Genomic DNA, 27,236 nt, shown 5'->3' with positions numbered 1-27,236 from the left:
TCAGTCATTTCTTGGACATTCATCATCTTAAGATTTTATAAGGTACAATAACAAAGTAATACTAAGAGCAAAGGTGAAGATTCACATATATTTTAAAGAGGAGTTCCTGACAGTGGAAAACACTATAATTCAGACAGCTTCAAAACATTCTCAGCTTCTATAAGTTGCCACAGTTCACTGGAACATGCTGATCAAGAATAACTGAAGACCTGACCCACCACCTAGCAGTGAAAATATTTAATAAATCCAGAATGCAAAAAATTAGAGATCATGAACCACAATACCTGGTGTTCCTTATGAAAAAGTAAGATCCAACTGATTGTAAAATTTTACCGGGCCATCGCTCCCTCGTCATTTACGCTGTGGTAGCATTTTGCTGGTATAAGAACATAAAATTCAGTCATCTTATTTTTATCTACAAGGTTGTTTAGGCTACTACAATTTTAGGCAATGTGACACACTTGCAAATAGGCTTTCATAGCATGACCTGAAAATGCTGTTTTTATTGGATTGACACTTGAAAATTATGTCCTGGCTTATATAGACTGGAGTTCATTTCATCTTGCTTTAGCAGTTAGTGGATATGATGAAGAGACAAACAAGATGATAGATCTATAGAAATCAAAGTTAGAAAGGACTATGATTATCTCATTTAACCTTGTGTACATTATAGGCCAAAATTTACATACTAAAATGTGCATCAGGCCCATATAACCATGTTTGCTCAAAAGCATATCACCTAAAGAAAACCCACTTTGCTTTAAATTCTTCAAGCAACAGTCTCCACCAAATCCATGGCAATGTTTTCCCTGTGACTAATTATATTCACTTTTTAAAATGCACACCTTATTTCTAGTTCAAACTTACCTATATGCAGCTTTAAATGCTGCCTCTTGTTATGCTTTTTTTCTGCCAGATTAAAAAGCAGTTCATTATCATATTGTTTACATACAAAATTGAGAACCAGTTAAAAATTGATGTATCAAAAGATTCGCTGAATAACATGAGGCAAAATAAGATAAATAGTACTTTTTCCTAAAGGAATATATACACATTATGTTCACCTGATACAATGAGATAAGTAGCCACACAACATCTGACTCATCAAGACCTATCCATCACCTTTGGCATGATTTTAGGTTGCAAAGGAATAATCAAAATCAGCTTTCACTTGCCTTAAGAAATGATTTTCAGCCACCTTTTTTAAGCATATGTTTATGCAATGTAAATGCAGAACATAATTAGATTAGTGCTTCCCACTCACGCTTGTCCAAGGAAGGTGCTTATATTCCCCATGTCCCTAACCTGTGGACTGTCTTTGTAGATGCACACGTGCTTACACATAAGGAATTTCTTGGAGAATCGGCCCAATAGACACTTGAAATGCCATTGATCTGTTTACTTCAGAAACTTACTGTAGTGAAAGACAAGAAATATTTAAAGATAAAGATAAATTTATATGCCAGTTTCTTCATATGATGATAGCTGTTTACATTTATGAATGATTTAGGTACGATATAACAAGTAACCACTAAATGTAGTGACTGGTGGATACTTGGCCGGGATAGAGCCTGCTGCCAGTCTGAGCCACACTTCCTGACCATAATTTAATTCTAATAAAGCATTTCCAGTAATTACCCTGTCAGTGTACTTGTTACTATTAATATTTTCAACCTGAAAAGTTAGTTTGTCTGTTCCATCAATGACCAGATAACCAGAGGCACGTGGACTAAATGATTCAATGGTATATTCAAAAACATAGACCCCAAGATACGGAACGTGAAACTTCCCGGTTGCTGGGGCATATGATGCTCCGTAGTTGACATCCAGATTGTTAAATCTGATGGGTCCTGGGGTTGTCATCCCATAGGTATGAGAGGCAAAAAAAGCCACCATTGGTGCATATCTGTATGATCCTTTTGAAAAATCTGGAAAGGAAAAAAAGAACAATTTCAAATAATATTCTTGGTCTTTCTCTCCCATTCGTCATATTACATTGTAGAAAGGCAACCTGGACTCACCAGAAGATCGGAAAGTATACAGAGCTTTTCTGAAGTCACGCTTTCAATTAGCATGAGCAACTAAAACGAAAGCTAAATAAATTTTTCTATATTATAGAAAAAGTAATTTTCTTCACAATTAGCGCCAAGTGTGTCCACAAAAGACAGATTTTAGAAAGAGCAAGGGAAGTTGATGCTTGATTGTACTATGTTATTGTTAAGAGAACTGGTATTTTTCTTTTCTTTCTCTCCACTCTTCCCCTCCCACCCCACTCTGTTCCTACCCCAGGATCTCTTTCACTGTGTCACAAATCTTTATACTGTGTTTGTACGTGTGTGCTGAAGCCAAGAAATTTCCTCACAAGTCTTAGACAAATACTGGAGAGGTTTAGCTCTCTTGACGTTCAGTGGGGGAATAAAAGTCTACGTTTTTCTATTACAGCTGAGCATATACACTAAGAGTCCTGCCACTGTAAAAATAATATTATTTACTATTTATATACTGTCATGAACGAGAATCAGCCAAACAGCTGCTGAAAGCTGCATTAAATTCACATTTCATGTGGCCAGGATGTAAATTATTTATTTGTTTTCCAGACTGAACAGGCATAGTTTCCACATTCCCTCTTTGAAACATCTTTCAAGGGCTGCAACCTTTTCTGGTGAAAATCAGTGCATGCCTAAAATTACTCCTTGAGGCCATAGTCCCAGATATTACAGGAGCTATCGGTATTTATATTGCTTTTCTTGCAGTGCTGAAGCTAGTATTCCCCAGTGATGCGATTTCATGTCCCCCCTTGAATTCTGTGATGTCGTGTCCAAATATATCTATTGCATACCCTCCCTCAGCAACCCCTGCACAATTCAGCAGGGAGCTTTCTTGCTATTATGGTTGATCCCAGCCCAATTTAATCCCATCATTTGGTCATATTAGAGAAAGAGATCATGAGTCACCTGCGGGGATTGATGTCTTCAGCACCAAAGCACAGGACACTGCTACTTGAGCCGCCACTCATTAAAGTGAAATGTGAGACCTTTGACCAGCAAATGCTGTCTAATTAGACCCTGGGGCAGAGACCCATACAACTAGCATATTGCACTATTAAATTTTTTACTTGCCTACACTCAGAGAATTGTCATCCACCAACTTCATACTGCAGTTGACTCCTCCAAAGGGGTGGCGACAAGCACAGATAAAACTCTGTCTGTCATTGATACAGGTTCCTCCATTCTGGCAGGGGGAACTGATGCAGGCTGAATATTGTCCTGTGGTAAAGAGGGAGGAAAACCAACAACCTCAGCTGAAATGGCATATACATACCCAAACATTCGTTACAATGACATTCCCTGAGTTTTTAGTACTTTGGAAAACCTCTTTATTAATTCATAAAGCCAGTGAAAATTCTTCGGAGGCTGTGTGTGAAGGCCAAACTCAGATCCTGTTCAGCTTGCTCAGAGTCTTTGCTGTTCCAGTCTGCTTCTCTGCATGGACACAGTATACACTCAGCTAGGATCTAAGATACCCAGAATTACCTACAAATACTGTGTTCTGCTTGTCTCGGAGTGTCTGGTACATGTAGTAATATGAAAGATACTACACATCCTCCTTCCTTGGAGCAGATGACTGGATAAACATTATGAGAGCCACCCAAAGACTGGGGCATCTGAGCAGCTGCAATTGTATAGTCCAAGAGATCCCTTTCAACAAATAGCAACCTTTGTTCATTTCTTCCTTTCTTTCCTCCTTAATTTAAAAACCTCCCTGGAATAAAAGTTTAAATCCAGTAGAGCCTGGTTACAGCCACAGCATTAGGAAACATTCCTTCTGCTGTTCCCAAGAAGAGTCTTTATCATAATAATCTAAGGCAAAGATGGCCATACAGGTAGACCTCAAGACAGATTCCATTTGGAGGATTCTCAGTCCGTCCGAAACAGGGGTGGCTACTGAGAATCCATCTCATCTTGTCACGGCCTGACACAGAAACCTGCAACCCACCCTGCTCCAGCTACTCACTTCCCTCTTCCAGCTGGTGGCCACACTGGCAGCTGAGTTTTTGTGCTGACCACCACACCGCTGGCTTAGCCCATTTCCTCTCTTCTTGAATGATAGCTCTCAGACACCACAGCAAACCAAGACAAATGTGAAAATCAGACAGTCTGCCATCGTGTAGTTAAAGAAATACGCTGCATGAGCTAGTTAATCTTTACCAGAATGGGAATGTGCTGAGAGGCTTGGAGCTGACCGTACTACAAGAGCCCTTTTGAAGGAAACCGCAAAACTTGGAAGAGGCAATGGAGATGTACCCCATTTCATTTCCTTCTTTTGGTGAAGCAAAATAAATAATTATTTTCCTGCTACTTCAGACAAACCTGTGCTTTTGCTTGGTTTCCTTAGTGCAAGCACAGAAGGCTGCCCTTGCACAGCAGAGGTAGCTTTTTTTTTTTTTGGGCATATCAAAACTCTGCTCTTGTGCAGCCAGTGCTGAGGCTGGGCCATGCTATCTATGATATGACTCACCCAGATGTGTTGCAATAACTGGGGAAGAGTCTGGCTATTGGAGATGACAGATCTTCAGTGCTATCCAAACCATTTGCAGTACTTGCCTTTACCTATAAATAACTCGATTCTACTCTGATTTCTACTAAGACCACTGTAGAAGTTTTACAGAGACTGTAACTCACATTGCAAGCAACACGAGTTATACCAAACAGGTGTATCTGCAGAGCACCCTCACTGAGAACGCCCTTGCTGCTCTTCCTAAGTATGTCTCCACTGGCCAAATTATGCCTAGATGGTATAGAGAAATCTGTTAGCTTCAGAGCTCTGAGGGACTAGCTGTGGACTGTAGTAACATAACATTTTGTTATAACAGTTTTGGGAGGAAAAACACTCAGGCTGCAATAAAAATTAAATATTGCTATGAAAAAACCTGAATATCAAGCATACCCAAGCCATCTACAGATTTAGACATTACTCCCAAGACATGAAGTTGTACATTTTTCCCCTCTTCTTGCTTTCACACAGAATCACAGAATGGTTGAGGTTGGAAGGGACCTCTGGAAATCATCTAGTCCAACCCCCCTGCTCAAGCAGGGTCCTCTAGAGCATATTTCCCAGGATCGTGTCCAGATGGGTTTCGGTCAAATAAAAGTCAGATGTTTTAGAAAATGAGTTTTTCCTTTGCCAGGATCTACCAACAGAGACCTAGAAAGAGAATCCCAGAGTAGAAATAAGGCATAGTTCTATGATGGTATAAATCTAAAACTGGTAGGTGGGAGTTTCATTAAAGGGTCTTCTTATTGCAAGGGAAGTGCTGAACTCCATTTTCACATAGACACTTCAGTAATGCCCATAGTTATCTTTAGATTCCAGGCGACTCATTACACAGACATTAGGGCAAACTATTTCTATGAGATATTTTAGTTCAACAAGCAGAATGCTAAAGCACATTGTATAATGCTACTTGAATTTGGACTGATGGAGCATATAGAGTTAAACACAAAACAGTATTTTTTTTTGGCTGAAAATAATGTCCAGCCTGAAATAAAGCAATTTGGAATTGCCATGACAGGGTAACAGCACAGGCAACTGGACTTGAGGAGATTATGTGTTTCCTCCCAGATAGAAGTTTTGCCTGTAGACTTAACTGCAGTTATTTTTCACTCATATTTATCATGTATCCACAACTGCTTAGGAGCTGTATGAAAGGAAAGCAGGAAATAGGCAGAACAGCTGATTGTGCTGACTGTATCATATTCCCAAAATATAATAGCTCTGTGTAAGAACACACATCAACCTCTGTTAACTGGCCTCCACTTATCATAAACAAGAACGAGTATATCCAAGAAACACGAAAAAGATCACAAAAAAGGAAATCACAGTGAGATTAAGACACGTGTTTTAACAGTCTGCTGAGGGATGATTTTGCAAGACTTCAACCTCAGAGTTAAATCAAATTCAGGCATAGCTTTATGTAGGATAAACTAACTGTAATGAATCCATACTGCTTAATAACAGTTAGGAGTCTCCACTTTCTACAAACTAGGAAAAGCTATGAGGAGGCTGAGTCAAGTTGGGATTTTTTGAATAAAGTAAATGCCCTGGAACTCCTCTGAGCAGGTGATATCTCTATGTCTTTTCCATGTGGTCTTAAAACACCATGTTCTTTTTGTAGTTTCTGACCCAGCCTGCCCCCTCGCCCCCTGTACTGTTTTCTTTTTCTTCTTCCTTGTTGACAGGCATCCTGAGACAATACGTCCATGCTACAATTATCTGTTGGTTGGGGTAATGATGCCAAGAGCCTCAGATTAGGAATACCTTTCCAGCTATAGAGCATACCCGATTTTTACTTAAGCTTTCACAAGTTAGTAGGGTAGACGAGCAAAAAAGAGAGACTATAAATTAAATGAAAGACTTAAACTGCAGATATTAAGAACAGAGGATAAACTAAATGCAGTTGCTATTTACACACAGTACGGTGGGACTGAGGATAGCTGGTTAATGCAGGGTTTTGTTCTCTTTCGGAAGGCAAGCAGCCAGAGGGTATTTTAAGGAATAGACTGCCAACACTATACAAACAAATCTTCAAACAAATCATGAAGCTCTGTCAGTATCTACTGGGGTGTTGTTTAGAAGCAAATCAAATATTTAGTGTTTTAATAGTCTCCTTACGGAAAGAAGCGACTCCAGGGATTCAGTTTGGAAGTTTGAACAGGAAGTGACTTACCAACACTTTCTCAGTATTTAGTTATCAGTGACTGTCTCCCTGGAAGTACTGAGAGATGGGAAGAGTCTGGGAATCTACAAAATTATTCTGGTAGCAAAGCCTCGGACTCGTTGTCCATCTCCAATTATTAATCACTTCTGGCTTTACTCTGTCACTGTGACAGTGATAAAAGCAACAAGCTCCCCCAGGAGCCTGGGTGCAACGAGTGGCCAGGAGCAGCAGGAGCGGGGCTGCCCCACCAGGACAGGCAGCCAGGAGCAGAGGGTGACAGCAAGGTGGGGCCTTGCTGCCGCAGCACAGTCCCACAGCGCTTGAACAAGGAGAGCGGGCAGGCTGGTGATGGTAACCAGCACCAGCCACAGCCCAGCACAACTTAGGAAAGCCCTGGAGGCAATGGCCTGAGTGGAAATGGGGTTCCTGGGCCCACAGACAGGGGGTGCAGGGTGGGGGCCAGGTGAGGCTGCTCTGGGCCCTGGTGGGGAGCGCAAGTTTAAGTGCTGTGGGGGTGTCCATGGTACAAAAAACAGACTCAACCACAGTGCTATCAGACAAAAAGTGGGGCAGATGGAAGGCCCCTTGCCTCACTGCAGCTGTGCTCTCCAGTTTTGGGTGGAGGCACGTTGTTGAGATGGACTCAGGTGACTTGGACTCTAGCAAGTCTATTGAAGTGGTTCTTTCTTAAACAGAGGTATCCAACATTTCCAGTGTGATGCTTTTTGGGATCACCAAATTAAAAACAGCAAAACTGTTCCATCTACCTGTAAGTCTAATACACTAAAAATACAAAACTGAAGTATATGTCCTCAAACTGAATTAGAATAATCAGTCTTGTCCAATTAAAACAAAATGCACAGCACATGCAAATAGGCTTATTCCTCTGCAGGCTTGAATGATAAAGTAACAATGGAACATTTGGAGAAAAGCAACAATTGCATTTCTGCTCGTAGGAGTCAGAAATTACGTGAAATTGTAAAATCTGACAGAAAAAAAGCCAAAAAAATTTCCACAGATACAAGTGTAAACTTTTCCACTTAGGCCTGAGTGAGCGTGCCGTCACTGATGAAACAAACGTGAGCTTGGGTTAAAATTAAAAGATAAAGTGTAGCTTTTTGAAAGATAAGAACATACCATATAGCCATTATTTCCGTACAGTGGGTTGCCATGCTTCTGGGAGTTTGTGTTAGAAGCACGAAGATAGAAAATAAAGCACAATCATTATTGAAACATCAGTAAACTTTAACTTCGTGGATGCTTGATTCTCCAGTGAAGTGAGAAGGCTGATTTTAGTCATGTGCATGTGAGTGCACTGAGATGGAAGGACTGGAAATAAGATAGAGTAGATTAAAATGAAAAGGAAATGACCTTTCTCTTTTTGTGCCTCCTTTCTTTCTCTCACACTGATGCACTGTTTTAAATACATAAATACAACACAGCTGTACTCTCAGTTGTTCATGATAATTTGAGGGTGGAATAATTTGAACAAAGGAAATCCACAACTAATAGAAAATATATGTAAGAAGAAAGTGCATTCACCTTCGAAATCCATGACAGCCACTAGATCATCTAGAGAACAGACATGGCGTTAAATGGCAACGGGCAAAGAGTAACTGAGCTAAGCTGTCTCAGTTCTGCATCATGCCTTTCTGCAGAAGAACAGTGTATTGGGCAGTAGGACCGTATGTAACACGTAACTAAAGCTAATGAGGAGTCTACTACACACTTTTTCTTTAAAGGCTGTTATCTCCCCCATATTAGCTACCTGAAACCGTCTTAAGACCGTTGCTTCTTTATTCACCTCACATTATCGTTACACTTAGCATCAGGTAAAGTGATAGGGTTTTCTTCCCCTGTAAACGTATTCTAGCCTTTAGCTGACATAAATCTTTTCTTTTGTCCACTCCACAACATGAGAATTCTTCAAACGCATACCTACTTGTGTACATTGTACAAGCTCACATTGTTTCCCCTTGATTTCAAATGACTATTCAAGTGAGCATTACCTCATGGCCAAATACTGAGCACATTAAAGCCAATGAAAAATTCCAGACTTTTACAGTAGGATCAATTTTTAAACACGCTGGAATCGATGAGAATTATGTCATTCATCTGTGTGCTGGTTACAGCACTGATTCGAATCTTCGCAAATTAAAAAAAAAAAAAAAGATCATCTCAAATCTAATACATTTTATAATTACCCACTTGTATCTTAGAATTTTCTCTAGAAACTTTAGTAGAGTTGACACACAACTCTCGTCTCTGAAACTGAGAGAGAAAAAGCTTTTCTGCAGAAGTAAAATCTACCCAGGTAGAAAACAGATACTTGTAAGTTAGGATAATGAGAATACTTTCTTAACTTATAGAAATGTAGTGTGTGACTTTGCTAGGCATCAAACTTCAGTGAGTGCAAAAGCTCATTAGTAATGGAAAACTTTACAGAAACATTGCTATGTGAAGACTTGCTTAAGCATAGGATTTCTCTAGATCTGCAAAGATCTCCATTTTCTGTAAGAATAGGCACATAGCCAATGTTATCAAGCAAGCTTGTTAAAATTCAGAACAAGATAAATAATAAATAGGAAATATATTAATTCATGAAGGGCAGGGGGCGGGGGGAGGGATGGACCCTTGAAGCAGGTGGCAGCTTCCTGTGCTCCAGGCAGGTGGCACTACTAACAGTTTCCAACAAAGCCAAAGATTCAGGAGGGATAAAACACATCAAATATTTTTTTTCCTTTAGTTTGAACTGTGAGCAAAGGTTTTGAATTTGTATCTCATGCAGTGTCAGGAACAATGAGAAAACAAATGACTGAGAAAGAATTGTCATTTCTAACATGAAAATAATTGAACTGTTTGCAGGGAGGATTTGGCAAATTTCATTGCATTTTTAAGTGTGACCACTTGTCAGAATAGCTGTGTGTCCTCTCTGCTGAAAGGACAACCAAGGACTGAAATTATTCAGTGGGGATTGATTTCAGCAGAAGCCGAAATACACGCGTGGTAGAGGCTTTAACGAGCATTCATCTGAGTGCTTACTTAAAATGTTGCACCTAAGACAGGAGGAGAGGAATGAAAGAGGGATAGATTGCTCATGGCAAGCAAGCAAGTGGTAGCTCTTACTGCCTCTACATCTGCTTACAGTAGGAACCAAATACAGCTTAAAAAATTCATAAGTTTAAGAATCCTTTACAAAAAAGTACCTAGACATCTACCTCATTTAGGACTCTGTCTCTCACTTGTTTTAATGTGAATTAGAGTCCTCCCAGGATTTCTAGTCACTTCATCACTTTTCAATTTCTATATTTTCTCAGAAACGATACTTCCTCAAAACACTTGTTTGTGCTATTAATTTTTACTCAAGTCTGATGCCAAAAGGCCTAACTCCAAGTTTGCATTTCTGTGAATTCATCCATATGAATTCATTTCTTCTGATGATGCCTGAATTTCATTTAGGAAGCCAATTACACTGAAAATATTCTTTTTAAGAATGGCAGTTTTAACTCAGCTGAGCTGTTCTCTGGATGGACTCAAGAGTTAAACCTGCTTTATTGGCTGGACTCCCGAATCTGCAAGAACACACAGTTACGATTGTAACTGAACTAATAATCTTAATGAAGTCCCAAAGGAGCTAGCAAAACTCTCATGACAATCATTTCACTTGCTTTAGGTTTTAGATACTTTTTATCCCCACTGATATTGCAAAGTACTGATGCAGCTCCAGATTTCTCTCCTTGGGTTGCACATTTTTACCAAAATTACTAAGATGCAGGCACAGAATTGTTATAGTTTAGATTTTGTCTAAATTGTCAGTTATGCTTGAAAGATCAGGTTCTGCTCAGTGTGTGCGTATGCACACAGGTATTTCTTAAGCTGACCAAATGTGAATTTATTAAAGAACATTAAATGGAGTTTCTGGATGCTTTTGTGCAGAGTCTCCTTATAGGCAAAACATATTCTCTTATAAGTAAGTTCAGACTAGAGTAACCTCCAGTTCCTCTGGTACACTCTTTATGACATACTTTGGACTTTTTATTCACCTTCAGTCAAGTTCTTTTGCCGCCTCCATTAGGATTACCCTTTTGACTCAATTCATCACTTACTGGAACAGGTTGCCCAGAGAAGTGGTGGAGTCTCCTTCTCTGGAGATATTCAAAACCTGCCTGGATGTGATCCTGCACAATATGCTCTAGATGACCCTGCTTGAGCAGGGGGGGGTGGACTAGATGATCTCCAGGGGTCCCTTCCAACCTCGGCCATTCTGTGATTCTGTGCTCACACTGATTACATAAGCCTTTATTATGAGGTAAAATACCTGAATTATTGGTATGGTAAAATGCATTACCTGAATCTATAGTATTATCTGTGTTTCTCTGGCTTCGGCCTGCCAGGCTCACGGTGAAGTTTGCTGTGCCTTTTTTCCCTGGAACCGGTTTCTTTATTACTGGTTTCACCTGCTTCTGAAGTTTGGTGATGTTATTCATTGCACTTGCCATCGATATGTCAACATGCTGGGTTAAGTTTGCCAGGATAGTCTCTGCTTTTATTTCAAGCACAGATTCAATTAGCTCTTTGAAGCCTCTCTGCAGCAGGGGGATATCTGGCTGAGTAAGTTTAATTAGCACAGGTAAACTTGCGTTCACTTTTTGGATGCTGCTGGCGGTATCCTGACACAGCCCCCAGGCCTCATGAGCAGTCTTGTTCAGGAGTGGCAGGCTGTTTGAGAAGCGGATTGACTTGGCTTCCAGGGCCTTAATCCTAGAACTCAGCGTCTGAAGCTGAAGCGAGACCACTTGCTCTTTCTCGGTTGAAGCAGCTTTGTTTTTTTTCAGAGAGATGCAGTTATTTGCCAAAAACTTGGAAATTTTTGACTCCACGCTCTGGAGACGAACTTCATGGTCCTTTGATTCCTCCACGGAGTCAAACAGTTTTTCTTCCAGGCGGCTGATATCTTGTTGCTGATTGTCCACTTTTGATGAAGTTTCATTTAAAATATAGTAAACTTTTCTTAAATTGTGGAGGATACTCTTATCAGACTCCTCATATGGAAGATTGGAAAGGGACTGAGCTACTTGTGAAATGAATTCATGCTGCTTCTTGTCAATGAGCAATATCCGAAAGGATTCATTCAACTGTTGGAACTGGGGAACAAAAGCCAGAAGGCTGTCCAGCTTCTCAGCTCTGCCACAGCAGACCTCAGTCTCATTTTTCAGAGCACTTAGTGTACCTTTCAGTACATAGTTATCTTGAATAGAGTCAACAGCACTGTTTATAACTATCATGGTCTTGTTTAATCCATCTTCTAGTTCCATGGAGCATTCATTAATACGACTCTCAAAGAATTCCTGGTAAGCCTGAGATTGATTTTTAAGGTCTTCCTGAGTTTTGGAAAGTTCCTTAATTGCAGAACTCATTTTGTTAATGACAGTCGTCAGGTTCTCAAGCTTCTTGTTTATTGCTTCAGCTTCAATTTCTTGTTCGTATTCTGGCGTCAGACTAAACGGTGCCCCTTGTTCAATCAAGGGTTGCAGAATCTCCATATCATAGCACAAATCATTAATTTGCTCATTCATTTTGTCCATCTTACTGTCCAATGGAAGGACCAGGTCAGAGAGACTTCTGTTTAGCACAAGAACGTTCTCTTGGGTTGCTGCCAGCTGTGCTCGGAAATCCTTTCTGCACACGGACAACATGTCATCACAGACTCCCAGAACAGAGTCTCTCTGAATTTCCAATGTGATACTGAGATTGCTGATCTTGCTATCCTGGACTCTTAACTCATCATAAACCCGCAGCACCATCAGGCTCTGTTTCTTTACTTTTTCATGCAGTGTGAACATGTACTCTGTAACATTGTATTCTGTGACTTTATCTGCTGAGGGGATGTTTTGGCCTGAAGACTGTTCAGCGGATAGCAGCTGTTCATGCACATCTTTCATTTCAGTAAGAGTCTTATTTAGAGATTCATAGTAAATGATGCTTCTTGACTGCTGCTCCTCCAAGTTATCTTCCAAAGACTTCTGTTTTACCTGTAGAGCTTTTATAGGCTTGTCACAAGTGAGGCTCATTTCCTCTTTTATCTGAACCATATGGCTCTTTAGCTCCAGAATATCAAGCTTTGTTGGCCCACTGTCTTTCTCCTGAGCAAGCTTTTCTTGGGTTTCATTCAAATGCTTGACTAATTCTCTTGTACTTTCGAGATCTTCTGATAAACTAGACACAGACTTGAAAATTTGAGCCATGCTCTCCTGCATTTCATTTTGAAATACTTTTAACTGTTCTTTGACAATGCCTTTGACTAATTCATTAATAGTTCCGGATTTCAGACCTTCGAGAAAAGGAGAAAGACAGAAATAATTAAATCAATTTTGTTAGTAATATTAACTTACTTTCACAACATGAGGAAATACGCAGTGCAGTACGGAACTGAAATGTATTGGGTGGCCCCCTCTGCTTTACCCACCCACACAGCAATATTTAAAGCTGTATGCAGAAGGTACCTAATACTGCCTGAAGACTCATTCCTCTTTGCAGTGAAATCAACAGGAGTTTTGCTGTTGATTTTAAAATGGCAAGTTCAGACCCTGCATGCATGGTATCAGCTTTGATCTCCTAGCTAAGCTGTTCCTGAGCATAGAAATTGAGAGATCTGTGTGCTTTTGTGGCTTGCTCAGAAGAAATGGAGAAACGTGTCCTTTCTCCATTTGCAAAGTAAGCAGCAAACACCTCCTGCTTTGTCAATGTTCTAGTCAAGAAGTAAAAATAAAGGAAAACTATTATTACCTTGCTATTGTATCATACGTGGCAAGCGATCATACAACACAGTATAGGGAGAAAAGAGAAAATAGGAAGAACAGGCCTATGGAATACCTAAAAGTAGTATATTACAATTCCTACAAAGGGCAGACATTTTAAAACATACGCCTTTAGTTAGTCTTGTAGCTCCTAATATAGCTCCTAGGAGCACTGATCCTAACAAGCACTAGGCAAAAAGAGGTGAACGTGGGAGAATTCTGGTCCTGTGAATAATACTAAAATACATCTCCCATATAGCCTTAAGTGGGTAAAAACTCTCAAAAAAAGTGTCTATCAAGCCTACCGCATGACAAATTCAGGCTTATTAGAGCAGTAATTCATCTCCTTTTTTGAGATTAGAAGGATTTCATTTCTTCAGTTTGTTCCCCAAAGGTAGCCACTATATCCCATAAGTTATAGGACTGGAGCATTCTTCGCAGGTTTCTTTCTAAACCCTGTGCACCCTTGCAGCCAGCTTGCCATATAACAGCCAAACATATGATGGTTAAACCTTTTAACCTTCATAACTCCTTGATGACCATCACTTTTGATTAAAATAGTCTTGATAAGGGCAGAAATTCTCCTGCTGACTTCCTCCATTTTCTTCCCATTTTACTGCTGTTGCCTGGATTTTATTGCTTCATCTCTAAAACAGCACAGCAAGTTCTGAAACCATATCTGAAAGCACATTCTCAGCAAGAGCAGTACAATGGTAAGAAATCAGACCCATGAAACTCAGTGGTAGTAAATATCCCTGCAACTTCTGGAAATTATTTGGACTCCAAGGGTGCCCAAATCCAAAAGATTCCAAATAAAGACGGTTTTGTTCAGCAAGCTAGAAACAGTATAGTACTTTTTCTATTCAGGAAATCCTTTTGAATTGTGTGGTTCCAGCTGGAAACAGAGCTAGAGTAATTGATAATAGTTGCTTTTTAGGAACTAAAAATGAGTCTCATTCTTTACTGTGTCTGGTAAAATGGACAGTAAACACCTCCGATGCTCAGGGGAGAAAACTGTCACTTGCTCAGTGTTTTTTTCAAGGCAAGGTATAATAGGTAGGTGCAATAAGTTTAATAGCCTTGAAAAAAGACACGTAAGAAATAGCATGAAGTTTCCCAAGCAACACACTCAATTACTGTGCACTATGGTCACAGATGTTACAGTGATTTTTACACAAAGTGCAAAAAACAGCAAAGTGATAGCATTTCTATATTTTTTTACTTTTACTACCAGAACAGCGAGTACATGACTAGACAAACATGACCATGCAAACATATGGATGTGTACTCACACATACCACAGAGCTTTGTCATTGAACTTTAGGGAAGTAAACAGTCAGATGCCTGAGAATGAGGATATATTGGCAGCTGAGAAGAGGAATCAAGATATAGATGAAGAACAAAATAATTGACATGTAAAAAAAAAATCTGTTGTCACTAATGATTTGGCCAGGTTACTTAATGCTGCTAGAAAACGTTCTGTGGTTGTAAGAGATACAAGGAACTACCGAAAAAGTTTAATGGCTACAGAAAGAGGCAAGGTTACCCAAAGCCTTCTTTGAGGAGCTCATTAAATGTCTTCATCTGTGTCAACTCTTGATGAGAGGCATTCTGCAGCAAGAGGTCTTGCACAGGCTCTATACTGGCCTTTTCTTCTGTGACAGTCAAGAAACAGCCTTGCTCTCTCCCATTCCTACTCTATTTAGTTGAACCAGGGGTGTTGTGTGTAGCTCAGCTTCTGCTCTTCAGATGCTCCTTTTGTTATGCAGGGAGCAGAAACTGACAAAACAGACAACTTTGGGTTTCCCTCACTTATTTGCTGGCTAGGATCAGGTACCCGGTAAACAAGAAGTATTTGGCAGTTCACTGGGAACTGTGGGAGCATGCTTCTCCATGGAAAATCTTGAAGAGAATTTGTGCTATAGGTGACAATCAAAGGTAATCTTAGCTTGAGCTAAGAATACATATAAGTACATTCATGGATGTAACTTCATCTTTCTATTACTCGTTTTGAAATAGGAATGTCCAAAGTACTTGTGATCATTACAGATCTCCTGCACTTTTTATGAGATTATAAATTTTAATTCTAGTTCCCTGGCTAAAATCCAAAGTGTGTAATTACATTGGGTCAATACATATTCCCTTTGCAGTTTCAACTATTATTTGAAGAATAATGTGCAAAATAATGTATGTACACAGAAGATTGAGTTAAGGTTATATATCCAGCTGTAAATGACATTTCTGACTTGGAAGTGATTAATTCTCCATTGTTAGGTTCATTTTTTAAGAGTGCACATTGTGCACTGAAGGGGAAAGGAGCCTATGAAAAGGCTAGACATGGGTGAAGGAAGGAAGGAAAGGGAGAACATCAAATTATTTTCTCTAAGCAAATGACAAGTGAGACCAGCCTCTTGACTACGGAAAACAACCTTTTTGAACGCACAGTAGGTTTTGCTAATGAAATTAAAGGAGCAAATCAATTACTACAGCGATCATGGCCCTGTATCAACAGACCATGTATGTGAGACCAAAGTCTGTCTGCAGATGAAAACAAAAAATAAAGACTTTGCAAACTGTATTGTTTGTCCACAGAACAGACCTCAGGCCTAACGAACCTTGATACAAAGCTGGGTACCCATTAAAAGTTCTGTGATAAGAAGGTGGTGAAAAATGGATGTGAGCAAAGGATCAGGGCACCATGGGAAGAAAATGGAAAGGAAGTGAAGCAGCAGAAAGACTGACTAGCATGGAGTCATTACAGACTTAATCGTGCTTCAAAAGCACACTGCTTCAGGATGGCAGCAGTGGTGGGGAAAGCCGAGAAGCGTTTTCCTTCTGGTGAGCTTCTATGCAAGCAAGTCTTGCAATTCTGACATGTATGTGCTGCAATATGCTGCATATCTGTAATTCCCTTATCTTAGCATGCTCTTTACCCACTCAAAGTATGACGGAGTGATACTCAGTGGACAAGAACTACAGCTGCCCCTTGACATTACGTATACAAGCCAACAGAGAAACACAGACCTTGTTCTCTCTCCCCTCCTTCCCTCATTCCCAATGTTTATCTACGTACAAGTCAAGAACAACCTGTATTGGAGTGCCCATAATTACAGCTAAGGAAAGCAGTTGATAGCAACATTTTCATTAGAGCTACTTAATTAGGAGACGGACTGAGAACATAAATCAAAAAAGCACTAGCAATTGGAAATTTCATCTAAGCAGGTATAAAACAGGACATGGCAGATAAAAGCAATAAAGGCTTAAAACATTTGCAGACAAGCACGAAGCAACGTTTCTCATACTGTGCATTTTAATTAGAACCTGGACCCAAAAATGTGGATAGGGAATGGAGAATCGGGGGCAAAGGATGCAGCAAAACACCTCTTGGAAGAGCATGAAAATGACAGCTAGAATGAGCAGAATATAAAAAAGAATGAAAAGAAAGCAGAAGGGAAATGGGAAATATTCTAAGACAAATTAAATGTATGCCCAAGGGTCAAGAATGCCATCTAGCAATATGTGGAGAGGTGAAAGCAGGTCAGAGAGAGAGAGAGAGATGGGATAAATGTGATCCAGGGTACAAGAGAGCCATCTAGCAAGTAGCACAGGTAACTCAGGAGACAGAGGACGACTGAAAATACAAGAAATGGGACCACATTTGATAAATTTGAGGGAGATACAAAAGCATTTATTGTTCTGAGTTTTTTACATTGAAATAAAACAATGTAAAGAGCTCCAGTTTGGTGAACATTCCTGCAAAAAAGAGGAAAATACTGCATATTGAGCAAATGAAAGCTTCAGTTCTGATCTGTTTGTTAAGTACCTTTTGTAATTGGATAATGAATAGCTCTTACTGCAGAATTCATGAAGAAAGGATGCATAATTCTGCTGCCCAGCCTTCTGATCACCAGCCATACCTTTCTCATCTACCCAACAGACCAGGGATAGCTTTTTACTTGATTTTTTAACTCATGATCACAGGTGTTTATCAAAGTTAGCCTACTATTATCATAGAGCCAAATTATTCAGCAGGATGGTTTCCACATTATAAATACAGCTTAAATGTTTCCCCTGCATAGGTGAATTATTTATTAAAGACTACTACTTGGACTTTGCAGCCAAGCAAATACTACCACCTTTAGCAGCTGTTAAGCAAACAAAAAACAGAAATTAGAATATTTGTACAAGGTCTAAGTAAGTGGAAATGCCTTAACAGTGGTTCGACTTAAGTTACCATGTAAATGATACAGCACAATGTAATTTGTTTTTGTCACTATAAAAGACACCATAAGAAATGTTTACATGAAAAAAATCCCTCTATTACGATATGAGGCTAAGAAAGAGTTCTCCTTGCAAATGTATAACAATACAATAGAACACTATGAATGTTTTTAACAGTATTTCTTTTCTGGCACCTTTAACTGGGTGAGTGATTACATTAATTTATTTTTCTTACCTTTTAGAAAATACTGGAAGTCTCTGCCCTTATCTTCATTGATTTTGCCTTCTAGAGAGGAAAACATCTTGTTCACATCACTCATGGCAGCAGCAATGCTGTCAACCTTCTTCTGTAGAAAAGTCAGCTTCATCTCCTGGCTGCTAATCTTCTCATTTATTTTTTGGGTAAGTGCTTGATTAGAGAATATAACAAGAAAAACAGATAACATGATGAAATTGTGGAGGTGGGGGCAGAAAGTATAATTGACTTGAGAGACATTAGCTGAAAGGGGAGTGAAAAGTTTCTGAATTTAGTCATGAGTGAATCATCTTGATTTTTGTCATGTGTCATGTATTAGTGACATTCAGCAGCACAGCAGTAACTAATTACTGAAGCATCTGTATCCATTATAAAGTATTTATAATTCTAGAGGAGTACTTGGAATGGTTAACATATTGTAATCAGCATAATGCCAGCCCTCCTCCATCTAGCCCCCTACAAGGGATTCGGTTAGCCCTTATTTATTCTATCTCCTTTAATATAATCACAAAAGCATTAATTTTTAGTTACCATTCATAACGTAACTACATAAATTTGCAATGCTTGTGTCTGAAGGAATACATCAACTTTTCAGCGTTGGGGTCAAAATAAAGACTAGATCAACAAAGCAGCAAGGAAGAAAAAATACCAGGAAAACAGCTAATAGATAAATGTCTTCAGAACGACGACCAAAAATGGTCCAACCCATGAAGTTCAGTTTATTTTAAAACCTGCACAGGTTGTTCCTGACATATGTGGTCTCCTCAGGTGTAAGAAGGCCTGGGTGGATGTTTTCCAGTTAGGCAGTGGTGAAGAAGGCCCTGATCTTGCAAATCGAGACACTGCATGACTTTAGGCATCCATTTGAGTTTCACTGCTTATAGGAATAAGACGTAGCCTGGGATTTTCACAAGATGCTGAAAGAATTAAACAGTCTAATTCCTGTAAACTAAGCTACAAAATCTCTTTGGTTCTTTCAACAATTCAGCCTAAACGGCCTACCTTATACATATGATGCTACCCTGCATGACCCAAACCATGCTATGACTTAATAGATTGCTATGCGAGAGACTCTTTAATAGTCCACACAGATAAATATTCGTGTAAATTTATAGTATTACTATTGATCTTATGTCACTTTTCATTATGACATCAGTGTCTTTCCCCATGGCAGTAAACAGTTAAAATCAGAAACGATGTGGAAGCACAGGATCCTAAAGATTACACAAAGAAAGAGCAAGTGGCATGTAAAAGGGCATATCTCCTGACTAGACTTTCATTCTTTAAAATTCTAGTGTGCAGAAGACAAAAACATCCAACTCAGTCGCACTCAGGAAAATTCAGAAAATCCATTAAATACACCAAGTCAGTGCAGCTAAGTGTGCCAACATTCACAAGAAAGCTTTCATGCAGAGGCATCTTGGTTGTAAAACAATTAATAGGTAGAGCCTGGTGGATATAGCTGTTTTGGGTTAGGATGATCAGCTATCCACTCTGCCCATCCAAGGTGTTTGCTTCCATAGAGGCAAAATTGTGTTTATGGCTCAACTATCTGGTTTGAAGTCTGGCCATTTTAACCTTTCCTCAATGTCCCCGTGGAGACAAGTCAATTCCCCCACGGAGACAAGTCATTGATGTATTTTCCTTGTCTGAATACTCTTCATAATACTACACTGTCTGAGCAGGAAGGAAGGAAGGAAGGTCTGGATGCTTCTGCTCCTGGTTGAATTGTTACTATGAGAAAGCAAGCTGAATTCATTACTGGCTCATGCATGGTTACCAAAACGGATAACTAACTCCTATCTGCAGGGTGCAACACTTTCCTCAGTTACGTTTCTGGGAGCTCCTCTTGAAGGGAATAGACAAGCTGCATAAATGAACCTGAAGGTCTGGTTTATAGATGACATGGCTGCATAGTAAGAGTGGAAAGAGAATTTGGCTTGTAGAGTCCTGGCTGCTGTCAATGGAGCAACAGCCCAGGGTAGTCAGATAGTTCTGGCCTCACGCCGCATTTGCAGGGCTGGCAAATAGAACAAGTATCTCTGTACTTCTAATCTGACTCCATTTGATTTAAAAATCACTGAAAGGCAATTAACACAGAGTTCTGAGATGCCAGTTTTAGAAGGGTTTTTTTTTTTCAGAGCAGTATTGCTACTAAGAGAAGGGGCATATTAACTTAAATGCTATATTGATTAGGCTCACTTTTTCATATAGGTCCCTACAACTTGATAACTTCCTCCAGTGCTGAGAAACTTGGTTGTTCACACAGCATCACCAAAATGCAAGAGCCTTCTCCTTTCTAATTCCCATTTGAGATTGCCTTTCTAGATCTCCAGGTCACAATGAGTCTTTCCCTCCACCTATGCTTTCTAATTTTTCTCTTTGTCTATTATTATTCATAGTAAAACACATGCATGGCCATAAACACGTACACACGTACTCTCTCTTTCTTTAGAGCCACGTAGCAGTCTGCATTTGGACAATGTCTTCTCCCTACCTGCATGAATAACCCAGTGTGAAAGCAGTATATTGACAAATGAAACATATAGACCTGAGAAGATAATTTGCCTTATTATTTGGTTCTGTAAAGCATTTTAGGATATACACCAATTGTGTGAGGGACAAGAACAGACTGTAACAGGGTGGAGGTTACAAAACGAGCTGGTGAAGACATCTGTAATCGAAACACCAACAGGATCAGAAGAAAAGGAAGGTAGCAAGAAAGTTCAAGGAACCTACCTTCTTTACCTTACAATGTCTTTCACCTCTTGTCCATCTTCTGGCCCCTCACCATGTAAACTACACAAGCTCATTTGACAGTATGTAGATAACACTGCCAAATAATTTGCACACAATTTGCCAAAAAAATTTACCTGGCAAATGCAGTTTCACTCACTACAGGTGAGTATACCACAAGCAGAGAATAATTTATTCAGACAATTTCCTTGTTCAAATACATTTCATGTATTTCTTTTGTTGTTATGTAATCCCATGATATGCTGATTATTAGCAGTTCTCTGAGTACAAAGACTTTCTATTTCTAAATCATTCTGCATTATCAACATCTCTGCACCCTTGAAGATATACCTTCAGGAGATACAGACTAGAATACATTACAGTCTATCAATTACTTGAATACCTCTAGCGGATGGGTGTCTTTTCACGTTTCTTTACAGTGAACATTTGATATTTGAATTCTTAGTTAATTAGATTGATCAGATAAATCATATCATTGTTTCTGTTCCCAGTTTAGAGAGTGTGCAAACACGCCTGGTGTGAATAAAATGCAGTTGCTATGAATGCTTATGCAAACAACTATGAAATTAATTTTCTGGAACATTTGCGCTGGTAAACTTTAAATCACACAGATGGTAATGGAAAATAAATAAAAAAGGGAAATGACACACCCAACAACTCAAGAGTTAAAGCAGCTTTCCATGCAGCAATCACCTAAGGTAACTTCTCAATGGAGATAACTTAGAACAAAGGCTTTGTTGTTCCTGACTAGCTCTGACAATGCTGACCTCGTACACACACACACAAGAAAACACCGATCAACATGCTCCAAAACCTTACAGTCTAGACAGACAGAAGTAAACACAGTAGTGGGCAGACGAATATTGCAGTAAGAAATGGTCACATAAACCTTTGCGTTATAAAGCTATAGACTGTCCCTACCTTGCTTAGCTATTTCATCATCCTAGATGGAGTAGTTTAAAATAAACTTAAGCTGCTCTTGCCAAAGTTTGAAGAGTCATCGTACTGTACCGATTTCGAATATAGCATCAGTTTTTGTAAGAAGATACATAACAGCAACGATCAGGTCTTCAAATAATATAATTAACTCTATTTTCTTCTATGATACAATGCTGGTCTATACTACTGCTCCTAGATTTGGGTTATTTTCTGTGAATTCATCTATTCTACCCAATAATATAGTGGCTTAAGTCCTGCTGCGCAGAATGACTTTCCCCATTTTTATTAACTTAGCCATAGACACTCTATAATTGCTAAACTATCAGTGTCTTTAAATTCAGTTTCTTCTCCCTAAATTTCTCAGAGGAGTGCATCACTGAACTCTGACCACCAGAAACTCTAATCATTCATTCAAGTCTCTTCAGCAGACAGGGATTTTTCTTAAATTATTTTTGCAGTGATCTTGGTGAGTCATGTGGTCAGTGACTGGGCTAAAGATTATAGTAATTATAACAGCTGACCTGGCTTGCTGAGGTCCTGTGGAGCTCCTGATGTTCTCTCACTGACGGTTCGGCTGCTTTCAGCCTGGTTGCTGTGTATAAATAATTGTCGTTGAGCTAAAAGAGGGAGAAAAAAGGAAGGAAAGTGAATGAAACACTGAGCATGATGAAATAAGGATTCAAAAACCGCCTTCTCTCTCTATTCTGTTCCAACTTTACCAAAGCCTAACAATCTGCAGTGATTTTTGTGTGATCTGCTTAGTCCATCTATAACAGTGTAGGACCATAATGATGAAGATCGCAAAAGGCTTTATAAAATGCCTTCCTGAGATTGCAGTTGCTGGCAATTTGCAGGGGTTGGTGTTAATACTCAAAGGTCAAAGCTTGCCCTATAGCAAGCAGAACTTGAAAATCTCCAAGGCTAAAAATTCTTGAGGAAGATTTTAGATCGATATAAAACAGCACTACAATATATTCAGTGTACAGACTGTCAGCTCCAAAATTGATTAGATATTTTTCACAGGTGTGAAATTGGCCAAATTTCTTGAAATCGATTTTTTTGTGTGTGGATTACACAAAAGCTCAACCGTGAAAGTCTCTCACTGAAGGTAGTGGTGACATTACATTGTTGCAGCAGTTAAAAAAAAATTACAAAATGCTATTAAATTTCAAGAAATGTCATTGGAGATTTGCAACCGATTGGTACTTACATTAACGTACCTTCCTTCAGAAAGATGGTTAGCTTGAAAGATAATTTCCCTGTTCATAGCAGATGAGATATTCCGTGCTTATTTTACACCTCAACCCAAAGATCCCAAAGCACTTCACAAGAACACAGGCAAACATTATGCCAGTGTTGCAGCTGGAGAAGCTGAGGCCCAGAAAAGTGAAGCACTTTTACCCACAAAAAAAATCAGGGACAACTGACAGAGCAGGGAACTGAAATGAAATTTCCACTTTCCTGACTTCCTTCTATAACCATTAGGTTTAACGGCCTCTCTTTCATTTCAGTATTGCTGAACAAAATGAGATATGTACAAAGTAGACTGTAAATTTGCTAGTGTAAGTTCATACTAATTTTTATGCCTGTCCAGTTCAGGAAGCATTTCAAAGTGGATGTTGTTCTAGTAAGAGTGTATCTAAGGGATGCCACTTTAGCTGATGTGATTTCCAAACTTTAGTACAGTACAAGCAGATAAACTTAGCATGGGGACACTTTTCTGCAATCCAAGCACTAAAAATGTAGACTGGCCATAATGTGAGTTTCCAAGGAAACTGAATGAAATCCTGAATCAAGAAATTCACTACATATCATCAGCCTCTTAGTAGTATATATGAGAATCAATAGATTATATTTAAGGATGATATAATGTGTTTGAGGTTGTAAATTAATAGGGGAAGTAACAATTCGGACAGAGACTCATCAGATTAAGTTATCATATAGACTGAAATTTTCATGGAATCTATTGGAGTTGACTGCTTTAAAAGAAAAAAACAAAAACAAAACCCTCAAATGTTTATAATTTTAACAGCTTCCGTTATCTTTCTGTGGCCATGGTTGTTGACAAGAGTTGAATACTTCCATTCAGCCCAGTTCATTACACAGTATTTATCAGTTGGTGATGTGATGATATAACCTATGACAAGGGAGTCAGTTACTTGCCTGTGATAAAGACCGGCTGATAGATGTCCTTTTATTCTTTCATTTACCAATCTTTTTGTCCCTTTGTCTGTCCCCCCCCACCCCGTATTCACCACTGTTACTGCTACAGACCCCATTATATATTTATATATATACATATATATATGTTTTACACTATCCATCTTAGCTTTAATCCTCCCTATTAAATCAAGTGCCTCATTCACAGCTGTAAATTACAGAATTCCCAAACTCTTAGGGTCATTTTTATTCACTTTTAGAGTTTCAGGAATATATATTTATCATTGTGCGCTTGTTTTACTAATGTTTTAAACTGTTCACATAATTTAATCCCTGTAAGACAGGAGACATAGATATCACCCTGTTGGAGCAAAGCAGCAACACCACTGATGCGGTATCCTGCTTTTAACAAAAGCAAGGACTGTAGCCAGGGATGTGAGCGCACACTTCCCCCACCCCCAGACCAAAGCCAAAATACAAAACCCCACTTTGTACAGTTAGGGAATATCATAGCCGTATGGCAAAGGTACTTCTTGGGCAGCCTTAGAAAATCAGTGTCTTCTTTCATGAAACAAATTCAGAGCAGTCAATGGCAATATAGTTTCTCCTATATCATTCTTCTAACGTGCCTCAGCCCTTTTCCAAAGGGATCACCCTGAGACAGTGGTAATCACCTCACGTGGTGATTAAGTCTTATGGCCTTATTGGTCCTGCAGCTGAGATCCCCATCCTGGATGGGAAACAGCAGCAGACATGATGGGAGCACCAGACTGAAACCCTAACACATATATTCCTTAGGTTAGCAACAGCAAACAGATAACTTATATCTGAGACCAATTAAAAATTGGATACGCTATACTCAGTTTAAGATAAACCTTCAGAAAAGAAAGCATAAAACTGAAATCAGACTTCTAGATCCACCTTACAGATGCCATTTACAATATGAAAGCAACAACAAAAAAGCGGCATTTTAGAAATGCTGAGCAATGAGGAGCTCTTCTTGTTCCTCCAGGAGTTTCACGATGCTCAGCACTTCTGAATATCAGATAATGCACATAAAAATCCAATGTTAGGCTGCTACCATTGAATATATTGGCCTAGATGTATAATTTATTGTCTCATGTATTTTTAAATTCATAATGTGCAAAATGATTTCAGGGAGTATTAGAAATATGGAAATTGGATCTTTTTCTCTCAATATATGTTTGATGAATCTGTAGTAGCTAAAGGGAATCACTGAGGGAAGGTTGGTAGTTTCCTCCCGTTTCACCTTATAATGCCTCTGTGTTTAAAGGTGAAACAGTGCCTTTTGTGTCTGCAGCACACAAAACGCAGAGGAAACCACTCGCTTCGGTGAAGAAGATTTTAGAGCCATCTGCTGGAGAAATTGTATCACCACGAGGCTAGAGATTTCAGCACGAACAATGGCTATGATATTGTAAGAAATTCTGAGAATGAGCTGTGTGCTGTAAACCACAGCTAGGGTAGATGAAAGTGAATCCACGCACTTTAAGTCTCCTCAGCTTCCCTATATAGCACAGTGTGACCTACATTTGAAGATGCATCTTCTGGTTTTTGAAATCATTTGTGGCACATTATATAGTATGCATAGACCATATGTGCAAGAGTGAACCGGGAGTTCTCACAGTTCTCACCCTTCCCAAAACGTTCTAATAGACATTTGCTCCGGAACAAGGACGAAAAGTTGAAATATAAAGCTGTGCTTGGTAGAAATAAAGCGTTATGAACATTTCAAGTCAGAACTCAAACACTTCCATTTTAGCAATTTTATTCCCACTGAAGTATTTGATATTCCTGATTCAAAATATTTTTATTTTGTTGAACGGTCTAGAATGTCTCAAACTACACTCTTTCCCTATGCTGTTGTTCTGTAAGACTTGTAATAAGTAATCTATGTCCACACTGTTCCTTGCTTAACAGACTTCCTTGTAAAGTTGCGTTGTGCACACTGGGCTAGGATCCATGTCATATCTCAATTTGGCCATGTGCTGCCGCATGGCCAGAAGAATTGGAGACAGTGGTCTGAATCCTTATCTCTTTCCAGAGGCTCTTTTATCTCACTCACTACTATATTACCTGCAGAAATACCTGTGACCAAGCAATTGCAATGAGGCTACCAGATCTGGTTAACAAACATCTAGTAATAGCGGTCAGATGACAACACTTCTTTCCTGACCACATTGTCAGACTGAAATCACTACGCATGATAACTCTGAGAGAAAAGCTAAACCAGGAGGAGTTTTAAAATTATTAGTGTTTGCTACAACCAGCCCATATCACCCTAATGGTGCATCCCCAGCATCTAAAGCATACTATCAGAATATCTCCGTTCCTTTAGCACAGAAATGGTTAAATCACAGTACTGTTGTGCAAGTAGAGGGGCCAAGGGGAAGAGTCTGTGACTCTAACTCTGCAGAGCACCAGCCAGAGCTTACGGAGTAACTCTCCCCACCACTGTATAAATGGAGTGCCTGAAGACATGACTGCTGGGATCCCAGCTGCTCAAGTTCATTAGCTGAAGTCCCTTCTTGGGAATTGAACAATGCAGGCAGGGCTTGCGCTGGTGGTCTGTTCCTCCTGGGAGGGAGGATTCCAAAAGAAGGGAAGAGGAATATTTCTACATAACACCTTTCATCCCAGTCTCTTTAAGCATTTCTACAAGCATTAATTAAATCTCCCAGTGCCCCTGTGAGATAAGTGTCATCCTAATTTTCTAGATGGGTAAACTCGGGCATGCAGATTATAAGTGACTTCCTCAAGTTATTCAGCAAGTTAGAAGAGGTTTGAGAACAGAATCCAAGAGATTTATTATCAAGCCCATTGTTGTAACACTTGACAACATATATTCCTTTATTCTGATTTTTATATTATGTCACTACAAGTTGTTATATCCTGTTTCCTGACTGATGCTTCCCTGTTGTTTTGATGCTATATCAATTGTATCAGCTGTACTCTCTCCCCTTTTAAGCTATTTTAAAACTATTTTTGCGTATCTTTTTTTAAAGTGAACCTTTAAACCATTTGATCCACACTCGCTGGACAGCCTTGCTTACCGACTGAGCCCCACATGAATATCTGACTCCATGCTTAGTTGCACAGAACAGAATTCTGTGCCTGCTGAGATTGTCTCTTCAGCATTGAAATTTCCCTCCTGGATGTGAATAAGAGCGATTTCTCTTCATTCCTCTACATTAATTTTTAATCACAGCCTCTACTTTACCACTGCTGATTGAATTCCCTACCACATCTAATGGCCTTTCTTGTAATATTCATTCATTTAAAGTGTGTACGCTGATGCCATATCTTATTTTTCAAGGGCAGCTTGTTTAAGGCCAGGAGCAAAGAAATAGCTATTATACAGATGTTA

General features: G+C 39.3%; 1 protein-coding gene across 1 annotated transcript in view; it reads right to left on the bottom strand.

Annotated features, from left to right (window-relative positions):
- Nucleotides 1–222: 222 nt before the first annotated feature.
- MMRN1 (multimerin 1) overlaps nt 223–27,236 on the bottom strand; it is a 48,340-nt gene continuing 21,326 nt past the window's right edge. The window contains exons 4-8 of the mRNA XM_009674502.2: nt 22,210–22,305; nt 17,972–18,145; nt 11,067–13,049; nt 3,120–3,266; nt 223–1,928 (exon numbers count right to left, since the gene is read on the bottom strand). Of these exons, the coding sequence (XP_009672797.2) occupies nt 1,507–1,928; nt 3,120–3,266; nt 11,067–13,049; nt 17,972–18,145; nt 22,210–22,305 (2,822 nt within the window). The 3' untranslated portion in view covers nt 223–1,506. The remainder of the gene's footprint in view (nt 1,929–3,119; nt 3,267–11,066; nt 13,050–17,971; nt 18,146–22,209; nt 22,306–27,236) is intronic.

Source organism: Struthio camelus, chromosome 4, assembly GCF_040807025.1.
Source record: "Struthio camelus isolate bStrCam1 chromosome 4, bStrCam1.hap1, whole genome shotgun sequence".
In the NCBI taxonomy this organism is placed as follows: Eukaryota; Metazoa; Chordata; class Aves; order Struthioniformes; family Struthionidae; genus Struthio; species Struthio camelus.
Note: the sequence above shows the minus strand (reverse complement) of the source record. Positions and strands in the feature narration are given on the sequence as shown.